The sequence below is a fragment of the Ursus americanus genome, chromosome 14 (genome assembly GCF_024610735.1).
Source record: "Ursus americanus isolate L20-20 chromosome 14, mUrsAme1.1.p, whole genome shotgun sequence".
NCBI lineage: Eukaryota > Metazoa > Chordata > Mammalia > Carnivora > Ursidae > Ursus > Ursus americanus.
In genome coordinates this window covers 57,591,328-57,608,337 of record NC_142140.1, presented here as the reverse complement: position 1 = coordinate 57,608,337, position 17,010 = coordinate 57,591,328, and the positions used below count along the sequence as shown (strand labels likewise).

At 61.3% G+C, this 17,010-nt stretch overlaps 1 protein-coding gene across 5 annotated transcripts in view; it reads right to left on the bottom strand.

Annotated features, from left to right (window-relative positions):
* Positions 1–222: 222 nt before the first annotated feature.
* PIP5K1C (phosphatidylinositol-4-phosphate 5-kinase type 1 gamma) overlaps positions 223–17,010 on the bottom strand; it is a 52,671-nt gene continuing 35,883 nt past the window's right edge. For 2 of the 5 annotated variants that reach the window (XM_087867392.1, XM_087867393.1), the window contains exons 10-17: positions 15,719–15,767; positions 13,743–13,827; positions 11,956–12,117; positions 11,032–11,170; positions 10,911–10,943; positions 9,653–9,757; positions 7,246–7,360; positions 3,353–6,024 (exon numbers count right to left, since the gene is read on the bottom strand). In XM_087867392.1, coding sequence (XP_087723518.1) covers positions 5,800–6,024; positions 7,246–7,360; positions 9,653–9,757; positions 10,911–10,943; positions 11,032–11,170; positions 11,956–12,117; positions 13,743–13,827; positions 15,719–15,767 — 913 coding nt within the window. In that variant the 3' untranslated portion in view covers positions 3,353–5,799. The other 3 variants (XM_045804383.2, XM_087867394.1, XM_087867395.1) reach the window with 3 other exon arrangements.

Genomic DNA, 17,010 nt, shown 5'->3' with positions numbered 1-17,010 from the left:
GGGAGTGTTTGTTCTTTTCAGCTGGGTTGCACTGATGTCAGAAACTGTTTAAGGTTTTCTGAACTAAACTGGACCCTGAAAGAGCCACGGCTATTAAGCTACCTTGGCTCCTGTTGTTGTTATTTTAAATCTGACCAAGGTTTCTTTCTGCCCTCGTTCAAAGTTGGTCCTTAAATTCCCAAGCAGACCACCGGAACGCAGAGAGGCAAAGAGAAAGAGGGCTGATGCTTATTACCCGATTTTATTAGAGAGAACTCTTCAACGTAAAAAGAAGAACGGGCGGCAGGGAGGGGGAAGGGGGCCCAAGGCTGCATATGTTATTCAGGGCCAGCAGGGCTGCACAGTTACAGAGGTGCCCATGGCTCTGGGTTTGAGAGAGACGGCATTCTGTGCCCGATGAGGCCGCGCTCTGGATTGTCACACACCAGACCACGGGGGCTGAGTACATGGAACCCCCGGAGAGAATTAAGACACACAAGGTTTGCAGTTTCATTGTTTTGAAATCAGTTCGACCATAAAAACGACATGGGGGTGGGGGTGGGGACAGGCAACGCAACTGAGCCACCAGAGAAAAGGTGGTGGAGGGCACTGGCCCGGTGTGCGGACAGAGGGGCTGCAGCGACAGTACCATGGCAAGGGACCCCACCGGAAGGGGAGTATTGCACTGAGCCAAGTGGTGGAGGGAGGGGTGAGGGGAGGTGGAGGACGGAGGCTGGCAGGGGCTCTCAGGAAGCTGCACCTTGTCAGTCTCGGGAAATGTCTTTAATTTTCACAGCTCAGCCATCCAGACAGCGCCCAGGCTCTCGGCTCCTAGCGGCAGCAGCCATCAGTGATGAGCCACAAGGGAGACAGGGTGTCGCCACGAAGGAATTTAGATTTCTGTGCTGGGGGTGGGCGACAGCTGGGTGGGTCCAGAGCCTTCCTCTGGGGGGAGGGGCGGGGGGGGAGCCTGGGAAAGGCCATGAATTTGCTACACATTATAAATAAGGTCTTGCCTTCCTCCCCCTGGGCCCCCAAATAATAAGCAAACAGCTCCCATCAGCATGGTCTGCAGACCACGTAAGCATCCACGGGACAGTTCTCTGAAAAGGGACCAAGAACACAACCAACACAAAACAGGTCTCCGAAGGGGTCTCAGCGACCTAACACGAAGATAGAAACGTCATGATATCCAGGAGGCTTGCAATTTCTCTCACAAGTCAGCATCCAGGTGATGCCTTTGTTCCACGATTCACTCAGCAAAGCCCGAGGGGACCAGCAGAGCGCCCCTCCTTACTCCTAAAGCTCCACGTGCCCTGGACATGGGGCACACTGCTCCACGCCTGTCCGTGCTGTCTGGTCATCCCCCACAGAATTCACAATGTGCCTCAACAGCCGGCCTTTGGGGGCCTGGCCGGGGACTCCAGTGCCAACTTTTGGGTGACACATCGTCCCTGTTAGTCATCAAGGCCTGAGATGCCCCTACAAGTGTGTGCCTGCTCAGCTCCACCTCCTTGGCGAGAAGGGGTCGGGATGGCCTGGTGACTGCACACGCGGCCAGGGCACCTGCAGACAGACGCCGTCTGAAATCCAGGTGAGGATGCCTCCTGCCATCTGGACAAAACCCCCTTGGGCAAGAGGGAGACGACGTCACTCTGCTTCTGATCTGGGATGCCCACAGGCTTGTTCTGATGGATCCTCACAGGGCTGCCTTCCCCGGGCTGCATGTCAGCGCATCCCTGGCCGCCCTGGACAGCCAGCAGCCCGTCCAACAGGCTCCCTCCAGGCACACGAAGCGAGCCATTCGAGGGGAGGTGACAGCAGGGGAGGGATCCAGACGAGGGACTTGAAAATCAAACTCCCGGATCCGTGGGTTCTTCACCAGGAGGCAAGGGCTGGGAGAAATTCTTCTAGAAAGTGTAGCTTCTGCTCCAAGCCAGCTCCCAGCTCCTCCCAAGCAAGCAAGCCAGTGGGGGGCAGAGCGGGCAGGGGGAAACCATCCCCGCTGTGCCACCTCTCCAGAGGTGGGAGGGCATTCTGTGGGGGCAGGACAGACCCTGCCACGCCGTCGGCTCCCATAGCCCCTCTGGACCAGCGGGGTCTCTGAGCCCAGGGGGGACTGCCCCTGCTGAAGATGACAAATCAAAAAAATATGCTTTTTGTTTTTCACAAAGAATTTCGTCTCCTACCCCTTAATTTGCTTATGTGTCACCAACTTAAAAAAAAAAAAAAAAAAAAAGAGCCCATCCCAGTCCTGGAGGGGGATCTCTTACGGGACAGCAGAGCAGCTTGACCATGGTGGGGGGGAGCTGCTCCAGGACCTGCTCTCTGGAAGTCCCACAGCCTGCAGGCCCAGCGTGTCCCCCTTGGCTTAGGCCCTGTCTTCGAGATAGAGAGGGCCGCGTGGCGAAGACAGAGAGGTCCATAGTCCCGAGCTCCATAGAAAAAGTGGCCCACTGGCCATTCCTGCTCCCGAGCCACCTGGCAGGTGAGGTGATGGGAAGCAGATGCGGAGAGATTATGGGCATTGGCGGGGTGGAGAGCTGCCCCCAGACCACTGGTCGGCCACCTCCAAGGACGGATGTCCAGTGCCTGGCCCGGAAGCCTGAGCCCAGAGTGCCTGAGGGCGCGGGGCCCTTCCCTCCTCCGCACCCCGTCCAAGTGGAGAGAGGCAGAACCTCGGAGTGTGGATTTCAGCCGGGGTGGCCAGGCCACGGGGGCACAGGTCCCCGGAGCCAACAGGCCTTGTCCCTCAGGGAGACACATGCAAGCACAGCAAAGAACCAGGAGTGCAGTGCAGTGGACTTTCTTCGTTTTTCCGACGTCCTTTTTTTTCTTTTTTTTAAATCTTTTTCTAAAAAAGCACACCTGTGCTGCCGTCTTTGTGCAAAGAGTAAGGACCCAAAATAAATACATGATCGGACACTCAGGGAGGTTCACAGTCTCACAGGCATAGGTAGTTGACGGGATCGGCGGCGGCCGGCGGTGGAGCCAGCTCCGGCGGGCGGGCAGCGCCTCCGGGACGCGGCCAGGGCGGCGGCGGCGGGCGCTCGGCTCCGGGTCGGTGACTGCATAGACATTACTGCGGAAGGCAAGGGGGCGGGTGTGAGCGCGGTGGGGCCGGGCGGCACCCCCACCTGCCGGGCCTCCCGGGCGCGGCCCGGCCCCACCGCCGCCCCGCCCCCCCAGGCCTCCGTGTCCCCGGCGGTCCCAGGGCAGGTGAGGCAGTGCGGGCGGCCCGAGGCCCCGGCCCCCGGCGTGGCGAGCCGCGGGCGCACTTACTGTGTCGCTCTCGCCGTCGGAAGCTGGGTGGGCGTGCGCGCTATAGTGAAGCGGGGAGTACACCCAGCTCCTCTCATCGGTGGGCTGGGCGGGCGGGCGCACGTGCAGGAAGGGCGCAGAAGAAGAGCAGGGGTGCGAGGCGGCGCAAGAGAGGCGAGAGGGAGGAAGGAAGAAACAGAAATAAAGGAGGCGGACCCCAATGCGGACGAGTAGGCGCCTCAGCCCCCGCGGCCCTCCCCCTGACGGGCCCTCCCCCCACCTGGACGGCCCTGGGGCCGGCGGGGCGGAGCGGCGGCAGCGCGGGGGGTGGGCGGCAGGAAGCGGTGCGCGGAGTGCAGGCGGGACCGGCACAGCGGAGCGGGAGGGGGCGGGGCGGGGGCCGGGTTTGCTTGCTGTCCCCTCCCCTCCTGCTCGGCCCTCCCGGGGCACCCTCGCCTCAGGTCCTGCCTGCTGTGCGGTCACCGGGGCCGCCAGCTGGAGCAGGACCCTGAGGACCCTCCACTGGGGGTCCTGGGTGATGAGGGCAGTCGGGGGCGCAGGGTGGAGCCCATTTCCTCAGGCCCAAACGCACAGGTCAGCGGGGGGAGACCGAGGCCCCGGGAGACCCGGAAAGCAAGCAGTAGAGGCCCAGCCAGAGGGTGGGCAGCCCGTCCTCCAGCTGTTTCAGGGAAGTGGGCCCCATTCCGGGTCAGACTGGGGGAAGGAGCGCATGTTCCTCCTGCACCCACACCTGTCCCTTCTGGGTCTGTTCTCACCACAAGAACCCCAGCAACCCCCTTCTCTTTCTTCCTCTTTCCCAGGACCCCCCCCGCCCCCAGTCTCAGCGCCTGTGGACCTGCCCCCTTGCCCGGGCTCTGTTCAGAGCACAGGGCCTGAGCAGGCACCTCCCCTGGCTAAACCCGCGAAGGCCACAACCCATCGAACCCCACACCTGCCCCTCCTCAGTCGGGTCGCGACCACCAGCCTCACCCTGCAGTGGTGGCCTTCTTCGAAGCCTCAGGAAGGACAAGTGCCAGCATGTGGCCTCTGGCTCTCCAGGGGAACGCAGGGCCCCTGCCCTCACTGCCCCTCGGGGCCCCCACTGCCTTTCCCCACCTCTGTGCCCACTCCCCCCTGCCCCTCCTACAGCTCTCGCTGCAGAACCCGCCGTCACGGGCCAGACCGCCGGCACCCACAGGAGGCACCTGGCCCGCCCAGCACCGTGCGGAGCTCGTTCTTGCTTCAGCACCTGGCCCAGGGCCACACCCCCCAAAGGCCATCCATCAGCGGATGGACTGGTACAGTGGTGCACAGGCCCTGCTCACTGCTTAGTGGTCACAGCGCAACAAAAACTCCAGCCTGCCTGGAAGTCCAGGGGCGTGGGGTGGGGCCTGTCTGGGGCTGCCCAGTGTCCCACGCGGGGCTGCGACATCACATGTTCCGAGCCCGGGTAGCTGCCCCTCTAGGGCAACAACCTGGGGCAAGAGGGTCTCCACCTGAACTCTGCAAAGAGCCAGCCCCAGGGGAGGGAGGGAATGCGGGCAGCAGGACCCAGAACCCCGTGATGACCCCACTAAAGTGGAGCCAAGGCCACATCCTCCCCACTACCGCAGGCCCTAGGGTCTGCTCCCGCTCCCCTCACCTTCGCACGTGCTGCCCCCTCTGCTCCTGTGTGCCCCCCACCAGCTTCTGCTGTGCCCTCTACGGAGCCCACCCTTCCTTCTCCCACCTCCCCACACCCTGGGGTCAACCCCTCTCCAGGCAGCCTTCACAAATCGCTCCCCTGGTGGGGGGGGCCTCAGGGCCTGCTGTGTGTCCCCAGTTCTTGGATCATCTTAGGGGTGTGGCATCCCAGTCTCAGCAGGACACGGCACAGTGGGAATGTCTGGGGAAGTGGTTTCTACTTCTTGGGTTTGCTCAGCAGTGCTGGACACCCAGCGACACTCACAGACATTTGGGGCCAGGGGTGTGAGCCTCTGAGGGGCCTCATCTTGAGAACAGAAACTCCTGCTTCAGGTATTCAACCCGTTGTGCCTGCTGGAGCACTGTGTGGCTCTGGGCAGGTTACTTGGTCTCTCATTTATTGTTCACGAGGACAGTAACAGGTCCTGTTAACACCTTTGCTACACAGCGTCCCAAGCATGATAGGTAGGTGAGTGTCTCCTAGACACACGGGCTGCTTGGGAATTTGGACCCAGATTTTATCTAAACCATGCCCTCTTGTGGGCTTTCTGGCGAGCCGAGACCCCGGTTTCTCCACTGTGAAGTGGGTATGGAAATACCACCTCCTCTCTCCTGCAGTTGAGGGCCTGGCTTTGTAGTCCCTTTGCCGACCCACGTGACCACCTGCCTCTGCAGGGCACATCCCCCTTCGGGAGCCATGGGCAGCCAGGTCTGAATATAGGGCAAGTGTCCACCAACTTGTCCCTCGCTTAGGCAGGCTGGGGAGAGGGGCAGAGGCACCCGGGGGCTGGGGTCAGATGCAGACCCCACCACAGCCAAGTCCCCTTAGCCCTGGCTGTGAGCCTGTAGGCCTAGCAATGCCCACCTCAGAGGGACCTAAGTGACGTCACTGGGGGACACATGACCGGCCTCAGTGGTGGCGATTCTTTCCCCAAGTCCCTTCTCAGAGGACGAGGGACAGCCTGATGCCCAGGGTGGTGGAACGGGGGCTGGGCTCCCTGGACGCCTGCTGTGGTCACTTACAGTCCCTGAGGAGCTCAGCGTCACGGCCCGCAGTCGGCGATGCCGGGGAGAGTAAATCCAGTACCTCCCATCGGTGAACTGGGCGGGCCGGGCGGGCGGGGGAGGAAGCAAACAGAGGATAGGATGAGGCAACAGGAATCCGGCGGGGGGTTAGGCAGGGAGGGCGCTGGTTAGGGGCAGGTAAGCCGATGGCCAAGCAGGAGGTGAGTTTCGGGGGTGGCGGGGTCCCACTGCAGCCTGCTACCTTTTCTGCTGCCCGCAGGGCCTGGCCGCCCACTCAGGTGTCAGGACCCAGACGCACACATAGGACATGGCCCCCTGGGGCCGCCTTGCACACTGATCCACAGGATGGGACACAAACCAAGCCCCCAGGGACGGGGAGACAACGGCGGGTGTAGGGGTGCACACACAGTGCCTGCCCCTGTTACTTCTCCAGGCCAGACAGAGGCCCCAACACAGACAGCAGGGTGATGGGAGCTATAGGGCAGCAGGCCCCCAGCTCACTGGCCATGACTGAAGGTCTGGGAGGACAGGCAGTCCCCTTCATTGCATAAGGCCATCTGACCCCTGAGCAGGGCCGCCCAAGGAAGGCAGCATCAGGACCCACTGTCGGGGGTCACCGGACTGGACTCTGCAGGTTCCCTGGGCACCCAGCGCCCACCTCACCCAGGCTCCCGGCCCAGCTAACCTGTCTGCCTGCGGGAGATGCAAGGGGGGAGGCGACCCCCTGCTCTGGAAGAGGTCCTGGGTCCCTGGGGCAGGGCCCCTTCCTGCTCCGACAGACCCTGCCCCATCTGGGAGCAGCCACGAGCCCTCGGCCAGTGAGGACGGCAGCGTGAAGCACGCCTGGCCCTCAGCACAATCCTCCGGCCTCCTCAAGAACAGAAACCACCCAGCTGTACCCGCCACCCAGCAGGAGAAGATCCACACGGTTTGCAGCCCTTGGTGGCTGGCCCCGGGTCTGCCCAGTGACGAGGGGGGCCTGGTGGGACTCAGAGCTTAAAGACTCCAGATGTTTCCTAGGGAGATGTGGTGGCCTGGCAGTGGTCACGGGGCCTGGGGAGAAGGGACGGGGCAGTTCCCTGGCCTTGGAGTGGCCTGGCCTGGATGGCGCCATGTAAGTCTATGAGTGTGAATGCGTGTGAGGGCACAATGGGTGTGCAAGAGTGTGTGGATGCGAATGTTGACCAGTGAGCGCACTGTGTCCACAAGAGTGCCTTGTGAGTGTGCGTGACTGTGTGTGCACGAGTGTGTGTCTGTTCGAGGGCCAGGCGACGGAAGGAGCTGTGGGGGACTTACAAAGTAGATGTCCGTGGCGGGGGCGTCCTCCTCATCCGAGGCCTGGCTGGCGGGCTCCGAGGCCTGGCTGGTGGTTTCTGCTTCGGCAGCGGCAGCGGCTGGGGAAGCCTCCACCCTGGGGACAGGCGGACACAGGAGTCCTGGAGTGGGGCTCTGGACAGCACCCAGCGGCCGCAGTCCCAGCTCGCCTCCTCCCCTCTCATCAGGAGGTCATCACAGAGACAAAAGACTCAGCAAGCCAAATAAAACAAACCCCCACCCCCAAATACCTCTCCGGGGCAGGGGATTTGCCCACCTGCTAACGGGTGAGCCTCTCCCCGCCGTTGCTCCACTCACACACTGGTGGGCAGGTGCTGGCCTCACCATTCACCCCCGGGGCGACCCTGAAGGTCCGTTCTCATCGCTAAGCCTCAGCATCCTCATCTGTAAAGCAGGGACACCTGGCACCCACCCCCACACTGGGGTCAGAACCTTCTCTGAGCACTTACTATGCGTGAGACCCTTACAAGAGCCTGGCATGAATTCACCCAGCGACTCTCCCCTGAGGCAGGGGCTGCCGCTGTCCCAAGTTACAGATGGGAAACAGGCTCCAGGTGGAAGGGGAGGCCAGGCCTAGGCCTCAGCTGGTGGCTGGGTGGTCGGGGTACAATTTCCATCTCATGAGCAAAATGCCCAGCTCCGAGATGGGGGGGCACCCGTAACCACAAAGAGCTGGCTCTCCAGCCGCGTGGGAGGGGGGCTGTTTGGGGGGCAAAGACTGAAAGATGTGTCACACTGTACAAGTTCAGCTAATAGCGGAAAAGCGGCTGGTGGCAGACACCGCGGTGTGTGTGCGTGTGTGTGCACGTGTGTGTGCACGTGCATCTGCGTGTCCGTGACATAACTCTCGGTGGCCAAGTGCAGGCTGGGAGTGTGTGTGACCGCTAAGCAAGGTGTCTTGAGATAGAAGAGAAAATTTAAAAGCACGTAAAGCAGAAATCACAAGAAAAGCAAGAAAAATTTGATGACAATGCAAACACAGACCCAAACAGACTCAAGGGGCCCAACGAGGACGTGCAGAAGTGCACGCTCCTGATCGATACATTGGACACAGCCAGCCCCGAACGTTCCATCCCTCGGCAGACCACAGGTTTCTCCCGCACGCCCACGGACGTTAGAAAACGAATTGTGGGGCGCCTGGGTGGCTCAGTCAGTGAAGTGTCTGCCTTCGGCTCGGGTCATGATCCCAGGGTCCTGGGACCGAGCCCCACGTCCGGCTCCCTGCTCAGCAAGAGTCGGCTTCCCCCTCTGCCGCTCCCCCCCGGCTTGTTTTCTCTCTCTCTCTCAAATAAATAAAATCTTTAAAAAAATGAATTTTGTATTTGACCGCGAAGGCTTTCAACTGTTTTAAAAATATACATTGATTTTTTAAGGCCACTTTCTTCAACTTACAACTGAATAAAAACAGACATAAGTACTAAACACGTAAACAGGTCTTCAAGTCCTGGAAAGCTGAGAGATGCTTGTAAATAAACCTGAGAGCAGGGTCTCTCCCCCTTGGCACCATGGCCGGTGGGACTAGATATTCTCTGCGGGGGTCCTGGGCGCTGGTGGGGGCCATGAGCGGCGTCCCTGGCCCCACCCCCTCGGTGCTGGGAGCCCCCAGTGTGACAAGTGCAGGTGTCGGGACACTGCCCCGCGTCCCCTGGGGGCAGGGTCACCCCCGGTGGCTGAAGGCACAGCCCTATATCAAAGAGCCGGTGTAAAAGACCGGCCTCATATTGAACCCATGGAACATGGCAGGAACATGGCAGGAGCGGAGCACCCAGGACAGCAGCCACAAGCGCCGTCTTATTACAGAAGAAAAGGAGCCCGAATGCTCAACCTCCGCTAGAGAGGAAGGACCGTGCACGGAGCCAAACCAGAAGTTGGAAGGAAGGCATTAAGGAAGAATGGAAGTGAACATAGGAACCAGACACAGCCGGGAAAGGGGATTGGGTCCAGAGGTTGCTCCCTGGGGAACCAAAAAGCCCCCTCCCGCAAGCCCGGGGCTCAGGACCACAGTGGGTGAGTACTCCGGGATTGATGCATCACTTGCAGCTTGCCTGGAGGTCTGAGGCCCCAGATGAGGCAGCCGTTCCATCCCCCCAGGGGCCCCTGAGCAGACTGCCTGGTTCCCACGCCCTGCATCCCCCCATTTCCAGTGGGAGGCCGCAACCCCCCATTTCCAGTGGGAGGCCGCAACCCCCCATTTCCAGTGGGAGGCCGCAACCCCCCATTTCCAGTGGGAGGCCCCATTCCCCCTCCCCGCCCAGAAAGTGGACTACATTCCCCAGCCTGCCTTGCTGCCAGCTGGCCACGTGGCCAAGCTCAGCCAATGGGAGCAGAGCAGACGCCGTGTGCATGAGTCCAGCAATGGGACACTCACCCCGCATCCTCCTCCTTGGGGACCACGATCTCCACGCTGCACGCGGGCTCCACCTGCACAGTGATCTGCTGCAGGTCCTCCTCCGCGTGTGTCTCCTCCTGGGGCCTGGAGGCAGTGGGAAGCTGCATCTCACTCTCTCTCCTCACCCTAACTCTGCCCCCCAGGGGCGCCAGCCAAGCGCCAGGCCAACGTGGATCTCCAGCCCTGATGGGGGCCTCCATGGGGTGCTCTCTCTGGGTGCCATCTGACCAGTGCCCTGAGCTGGGTCCAGCTCACACCCCCCTCCCTGTCCCTCTGGCTGTCATGCCCACTTGGGGTCTGCAGGGGGCAGGGACTGGTTGTCCACCTGGGGCCATCATGTGACTCAGGTACCAGCAGGGGCACGATGTGTGAATGGTGGCCTGGATCCTGCCCACCCTCCTGGGGGTAGCTGGGCACTGGCCTAGGGCCTGGACTGGGGGGGGGGGCGGTTCCAGGGGTTTCAAGGTCCAGGCCCCGGCCGTAGATGGGTCAGTTCCGGCAGCTTTCTCCGGATGGCAGCACCAGAGAGCAGAAAGGTCGCTGAGGTGCGAGCAGGCAGCAGGACAGAGGGAAGTGCATTCTGCCAAACGTGCTTTATGCTGTAACTCTTTTTTTTTCCCCTTCAAATGGCAGGAATAATTGCCCCAACGCTAAAGGAAACGAGGTGTATTCACTGTGGTCTGTTGGCAACAACTGAAGTGCCCCTGAGGACAGGCTACGTTCTGTCAGACAGAAGACAGCCCCAGGAGCTCCATGCTCACAGGTGACCTCTTATCTGCCAAGTGTGCAAAGCAAGGGGCACCGAGCTATGCTGGTGGCAAGACAACAGGCAGAAACAGGTCCGCAGGCTTGTTTTCTCGTATATTCATAAAATATTTATAGAACGCGACAAAAAGCCCGTCCAGGGGTTGCTCCCAGGGAGGGGAAGGGGCATCGGACAGGAGGAGGTTTTCACTCTATTCTCTTCTGTACCTCTTAGAATAAAACTATTTAATAGAAAGAAAAACAGATCAACAAGCAGGTTCAGGGGAGGGGTCTTCTGGTCCCCCTCCTCGGGGTGTGTGTGTGTGTGTGTGTAGAGGACTCCAGAGTAAGTCAAGATTCTGCCAGTTCTAGAGTCTAACTTAAATCTGTGTCCAGCAAAGTGGTCAGAGAGGCGGGGCTCTGAGTGGGAAAACGCAGGGGGCACAAGGGGGGAGGGGGAGGGGCCTTGCGGGGCGGTAGGGGGGAAGCTCACCGGCCATCCTGTCCCGAAGATTGCGTGCGCCGCCTGCAGAGAGACGCAAGCGGGTGGATCAGGTGGGGGAGGCGCCCGCCCCGCCCCCGCCACGCGGACAGACACACCCCAGGCCCCTCACCGGTACCGCGGCTGCTCCGATGTCTCCGAGGGAGATCGCTCCGGGATGGAGAGCGACGTGGAGGACAGGGTTGTGGCGATGGAGGCGGTGGTGGCCTCCTCAAAGGACGGCGGCGTGCAGGGCAGGAGGTCGGGCCGGCCTGCGGGGAGGAGGCTAAGGGCGCTGCCGTTCCTTTGCAGCCCTTCCAGGCCTCGGGCTCCCCCTGCAGCTTGGCTCACCCTCAGCAACCCGTGCCCCGCCCCACCTGCCACCCAACACTCCACTCTGCTCCTGGGCTTTAAGAGGGTAAATACACTCGAACTGGCACAAAAGCTCCCAACAGCCCACTACTCTCAACCTATAACCTAAACCCTCCTCAGGCCCACAGGCCCTGCCCACCCGCCTGCCCCCCCCCCCACTTGGCTCCAACCACACAGGCCTCCCACTGTCCCTCTAGCCTACCAGGCCCTGTGCTACCCCAGGGCCTTTGCATGGGCAGTTTCTCCCTTCCTTGATACTATTCCCCCCAGCCTGTCTCTGCCTGGAATCTTTGACTTTTTAACTCTGGGAACTGGGAAGGACTTTCCAAAGTATCATGCCCAACCCCATTGAGTGCTTCATCCCTCTAGGTCTCTGGACACCTGGTGATGGGGTGAGTCACCTCTTCAGGTGGCCCCTCCTCTGTTCAGCTCTCCCTCTGGCAGTCCCAGCTGCTCCCCCTCCCCACTTCCTGGAGGGCTGCAGACCTTGGGCTGGGATGAGGGGGTGACTATGACCCAGGCCCCTCCCATCCAGATTGACAGCTTCAGGAAACCCTTCCTCACACTGGGTTGCTCCCTGTATTCCCTCCCCTCTCAGCCCCCCAGGGACATCGCCTTTCTTTCCCCAGCAGCCCCCTTCTCTCTCCCGTCACCAAAGCACCTGCTCCCCAGCCTGCCCAGTCACCTTCGTCCTCCAGCGTGGGGTAGCTGCGGGCCCCCCGGAGGTCGTACTGTGTGTCCTCCCGCTCACTGGGGATCTGGCTGGCCGAGAAGGCAGCTGTGGGCCCCAGGGGCTTGACGGCCAGCAAGGCACCACGGCCCTTCTTGGACGGTGAGGATTTCAGGGCTGTGGAGAGAGGTGGACTGGCACTTGGGGCAGCGTGGGAGCCCGGTGGCAGCACTGAGGCAGGGCCCCACCAGCCCCCATCCCTAGTCTGCACGAAAGCCTGGTTGGCCCCCCTTGAGGCCTGCCACCCGCACACATGGCCCCTGCTGCCCAGCCTCCCAGCCCAGCCCTCAAGCCTGGGCAAGAAGCAATATTCTTTGTGGAGAAAACCCTGTACTGCTTTCTACCCAGCTCTGCCTCAGGAGGTCCCAGGAGCCCCCTTTGTTGCAACCCACCCTGGCTGAGGCCTCTACTTTCAGACAACGGAGGCCTTGGGCCATGCAGGGCTCAGCACCAAGGGCCTGGCTCCAATCCAGGCAATGTGGCTCAGCCCCTCTGAGCCCCAGCATCCTCGTCTGCAGCAACAGGGTCAGACGAGGGGGGTGACCCCGTGACGCCGTCTGCACCCAGCCTAGCCCGTTGGTGACTGTCACCGTGTTCTCCCTCCTCTTCCTGTAAGCTCCGCTCCCAGGACGGCCAGCACAACGCCCAGCACACGGTAGGCACTCATTTCGCCTGGTGTCCCTGGAGGCTGGCATCCCCTCGGGACCACAGTGAGAATGACGCTGAGGGAAGGGCTCTAAGAAGCGGTACACTGATGAAGACGGACAACCCGCTCTCAGGAGACAAAGGCCAGAATTGTGGCGTTTGCCCATTTCCACGATGCCAATAATCCCACTGCCATCGATTTCAAGCTACTGGCTCGATGTCAGGGAATGTGGAGTCGTGTTGGCTCTGTGAGCCGGCTCCAGGTGACCGGGGCTGGGTCACCGCCCACAGAGGCCTGGCCCAGGCTGGGAGAGCAGGTCCCACAACGGGCATCGGGCTGCCCTTGCTGCCCCTGTGGACCCACCTCCTGCAGTGTAAAGCCTGGAGAGGAAGGTGCACACTGAGGCCGTCCCCACGGATGACACGGACTGAACACCTAGTGCGTGCTGGGCCCCGGGCTGGACGCTGGGGACACAGAGTGACCAAGGCTGACAAGCATGCTGCCTTCTGGGCGCACAGGGAGTAGGGAGCAGATGGCAGACATGTGGACAGAAAGACCCTTCCAGGCAGCATGTGGGATCCCGGGCCCGGGCTGTGCACCAGGATCTGGGACTCGAGGCCCAGCACAGACGGGACCTCCCGAGGCCACCCACGGGGCACAGAGCACCCGCCTCTGCTTGTCCTGTGCCCTCCCTGACAATGCCCGGTCTGGCTGATGAGCGGCTGCCTCCGGGCCCGCCAAGGCTGTGTTTCCTTGGTGAGGACACGAGGCTGCGGGTGGCCCCCGAGGACCGGTGCAGGGCCGAACACACCTGTTGTGTGTGGAAACACATCTTGCCCTCACAGCTCTGTACAGACGGGGTAACTCGGGCATGGAGCAGGGCTTCCCCCGCTTGAGGTCACACGGGCAGGACGCAATGGGGCCAGAACTCAAGCTCAGACAGCAGGCCCGAGGCCCCGTGCCGGGCCCCAGGACGGTGGCGTCCTGACTACCCTGTTCTCTGGACCAAGTCCCTGACTGAGGCCCAAAGATGGCCACCCCGCCTCCCCGCTCCGCACCCTGGGGCCCTCCTGCCCAAAGGGCCTGGGAAGCTCACAGGAATTCTTCCGGAAGACCGTGTTGCTCATGAACTTGAAGAAGCGCTCCGCATAGAAGCTGGGCCGGTGGACAGAGACGGTGTCCTGGCAAGAGAAGCAGGGCCCGCGGGCAAGAAGGGCTGAGTGCCGCTGCGCCGCCAGTGCTCCCCGTGTCCGGAGACACGGAGGGCGGGACACAGAGATGGGTCCGCGGCACGGGGCTAGCAGGTAATGGTGGCAGGGAGGGGCCTGGGAGGGACATTTCTTCATTATAAACCCACCTGTGTTTTTAATCTTTTGAGCCATGTGAATAAAACAGCAAGTGAAAGAAGTAAACGAATAAATATCAAAATAGTTCTCTAAAGCAGGGCTCGCCGGAGGACGGCCGAACACCTGTATTCTAAGCAATGTCTGGTGGCACCCAGCCACCCCTGCTCTGGGGACAAGTGGCAGCTGGTGTTGCTCAGTGCCAGGCAGACCTGACTGTGGCACTGCTCACCGGACGGTGACCCTGGGCAACGCACGGCCTCTCTCAGAGCTGCTTCCTCACCGGCGCGATAGGGCAGCTGGACACGGTGACACCTGCTGTCCGTACGGGAGGGGGCCCAGCACACAGTCTGTGCTCCGGCAATGTTGGGCCCCTAAAGGCGGGGACTCCTTGCTATTGCCCAGAGACCTTGCCTTCTATGGCACAGTGTCCCCTCGGCACGGTGAACACCATCCCGGGCACTGGGAGGCTGAGCCGCATCCCTGCCCCCAACCCCTCGATGCCAGGAGCTCCCCCAGGGGTGACGACCACAGACGTCCCCAGACATGGCCCGGGTCCTCCGCCCGCTATAATGTAACAGAACCGTAGGGACACACAGCTTCCAGAATGCAAACTACGTTTCCCGTCCTCACTGCAACGAGGCATGACCGCAGGACCGCATTCTGGCCAAGGGCGTGGGTGCCAAGGCGGGGACAGTTTCTGCCCTCTCCTTTCCTGGAGTGCCGTGGGGGACCAGCCACCTGGGCTGGGGGCTGAGGGCCACACCCAGAAGAACCTGGGCCTCTGCTGCATGGGCCAGCCGACCTGCCCCAGACTGCTCCCACCTGGTATGGTTACTTTGATCAACATCTGGGCCCCCAGGAGCTGAGCCAAAGCTTACTTTCAGAGATCGCAAGTAGCCTCCCCAGGACTTGGCAACTGTCCTGTCTGCCACGGATTCCTAACACCACGAAACGGCTTCCTGCTGACTGGCTGCCCCCTGGACCTTCTCGGTGCACTTTCTGGGAAGCTTCCATCTGGACCCTCTAAGCACTCTTTGAGGGGTGTCGTGAACACAGACTACGTGAACACAGACAGCCCTTAGCACTTTAGTAAGAATTGGTCTGAAGGGGGGCCATGGGAGGAGAGGCGTGCATCCGAGGCACGGCTGGACCAGGGCTGCCTGGGGCCCCCACGTGGGCTCTGTTTGCTCCCTAACAGCTGGTCCTCACGGTCTTTTATATTTGGAAATAATCCACCGCCAGTGTTCACACAGTGGCAGCACTGACAGGAAAAAGCGCATTCCAGGCTGTCCTCAAGCAGTGGAGACATTCTGAAGCAGGCCACCCGCCTCGTGGCAACGGGTCAGCGCTGCACAGTCGCGCCCATATGACCCCCTCCATATCGCAGCCCATTTCCAGAACGTTCCTTGCCTAGCTGGCCCCTGACATTCCCGGTCAGGCTGTCTTTGGGAACCCTTCCAACTCAGCTCGAGGGTCCTCTCCTCCAAGAAGCCTTTCTGTGCCCCTCACCAGGGGCGATCAGACCCCCTCACTGGAGAGCCTGCAGCCAGCTGCCTGTGCTTTCCCATCTGGACCGTGAGCCCGTGGCCTGTGACTGCTGGCTCCCAGGGCCGCCCGTTCCCAGCGGACGGTGGCTCCAGAAAGGAGGAAACACGTCTGCTGTCACGGCCCCAGAGATCGTCACGTTTGTGGACTAACGAATGGATGGACGATGCTCGACGCTCACCCCGTCGTGGACGAGAGCCTTCCAGGTATGTTCCAGTTTCTTGATGAACCTACAGGGAGAAGAAACACCTGAACCCCTGCCAAGCTTTCGGGCCCAGGGCTTCTCCGGAGGACACCGGGCCACCATGACTGCAGGTGCTCCTGGCACCGAGGGGGTAGGGGAGCCCCAGTCTAGAGGAACTGAGGCTGCCTGCTGCAGCCAGAGGCCACCTTCCTCTTCCTGTCCCTTTGTCCCCCTCTGGGCCTGCTGGCAGCTCCTACCACTGCTACTCTTGGAGAGGAAGTGAAGAGGCCACGGTGCTTGACCCCCTGTGGGGGACTGATGGCAAGCGCCTCCCAGAGTTCATCCTTCCCCTGTCCTCATGGCCTCGGCTGAGCCCTGGTCCTCTAAGCTGGAATTACGGCCCGGCACTGTGGCTTTAACTAGGCCCCTGCACACCTGGGCTGGGACAATGGCGCCTCCTCCAGGCAGACTTCCTGGACACCTCCTAGTCTGCAGCGGGGGAGGATCCTCTCCTCAGCACACACCCCCTTATGACACCCCCAGCCCCAGATGAGCTTGTGGCTGCCTTACACTTGCTGGCCCACCCTCCTTGCCTCCACTCAGAGCCTCTGCAGACACCCAGGTTTGCTACTTCAAAAGCTTCTTAACCCCGCTCTAAATCAAGAGGGGACACCCCTGTAGCAGAGATCTGCCCTCAGGGAGGAAAACAGGCTGCGGACATTAGCACTTGATGGGCAGGAACCACGTTCTGTATTTAGGAAAGAAAGACACGCGAGGAAGAAATCACCCAGTGCCCAGTGGGCTTCCTAAGGGGGTGGACAGGAAGTGGGGACCGCCACGCCCACGACACCCTGTCATGTCTGGATTGTGCATAAGGAACACCTCCTACTCTCGGGATGAAACACTGATGGTTAAAACACGCTCACTGCCGAAACCTCATCGAGGACGAGCACGGGTAACGGGGTTGCCGACACCCCAGCTCCAAGCAGCAGGTAAGGCTTGCGTGTGTGCTCCTTGGGCTCTGCCACGCTCGAGACCACACAACATGAGGCTCCAGCCACGAGCATATATTCTTGCCCATCGTAGGAGCGGTCCGGGGATGCCGCACCCCGTGGCTCCGTTTAGCCCAGCGCTCGGCACACAGTAGGTGCTTAACAGACACCCACACCCACAGCAGCTGGATGGAAGATGAGCTGGCGACACCCCAGCCATCGCCCAGGCCCCATGCCAGCCTCAACCTCTATCTGAAGGAAGCTCTCATCACATTCCTAGCACAAGTCCTGAAGGTG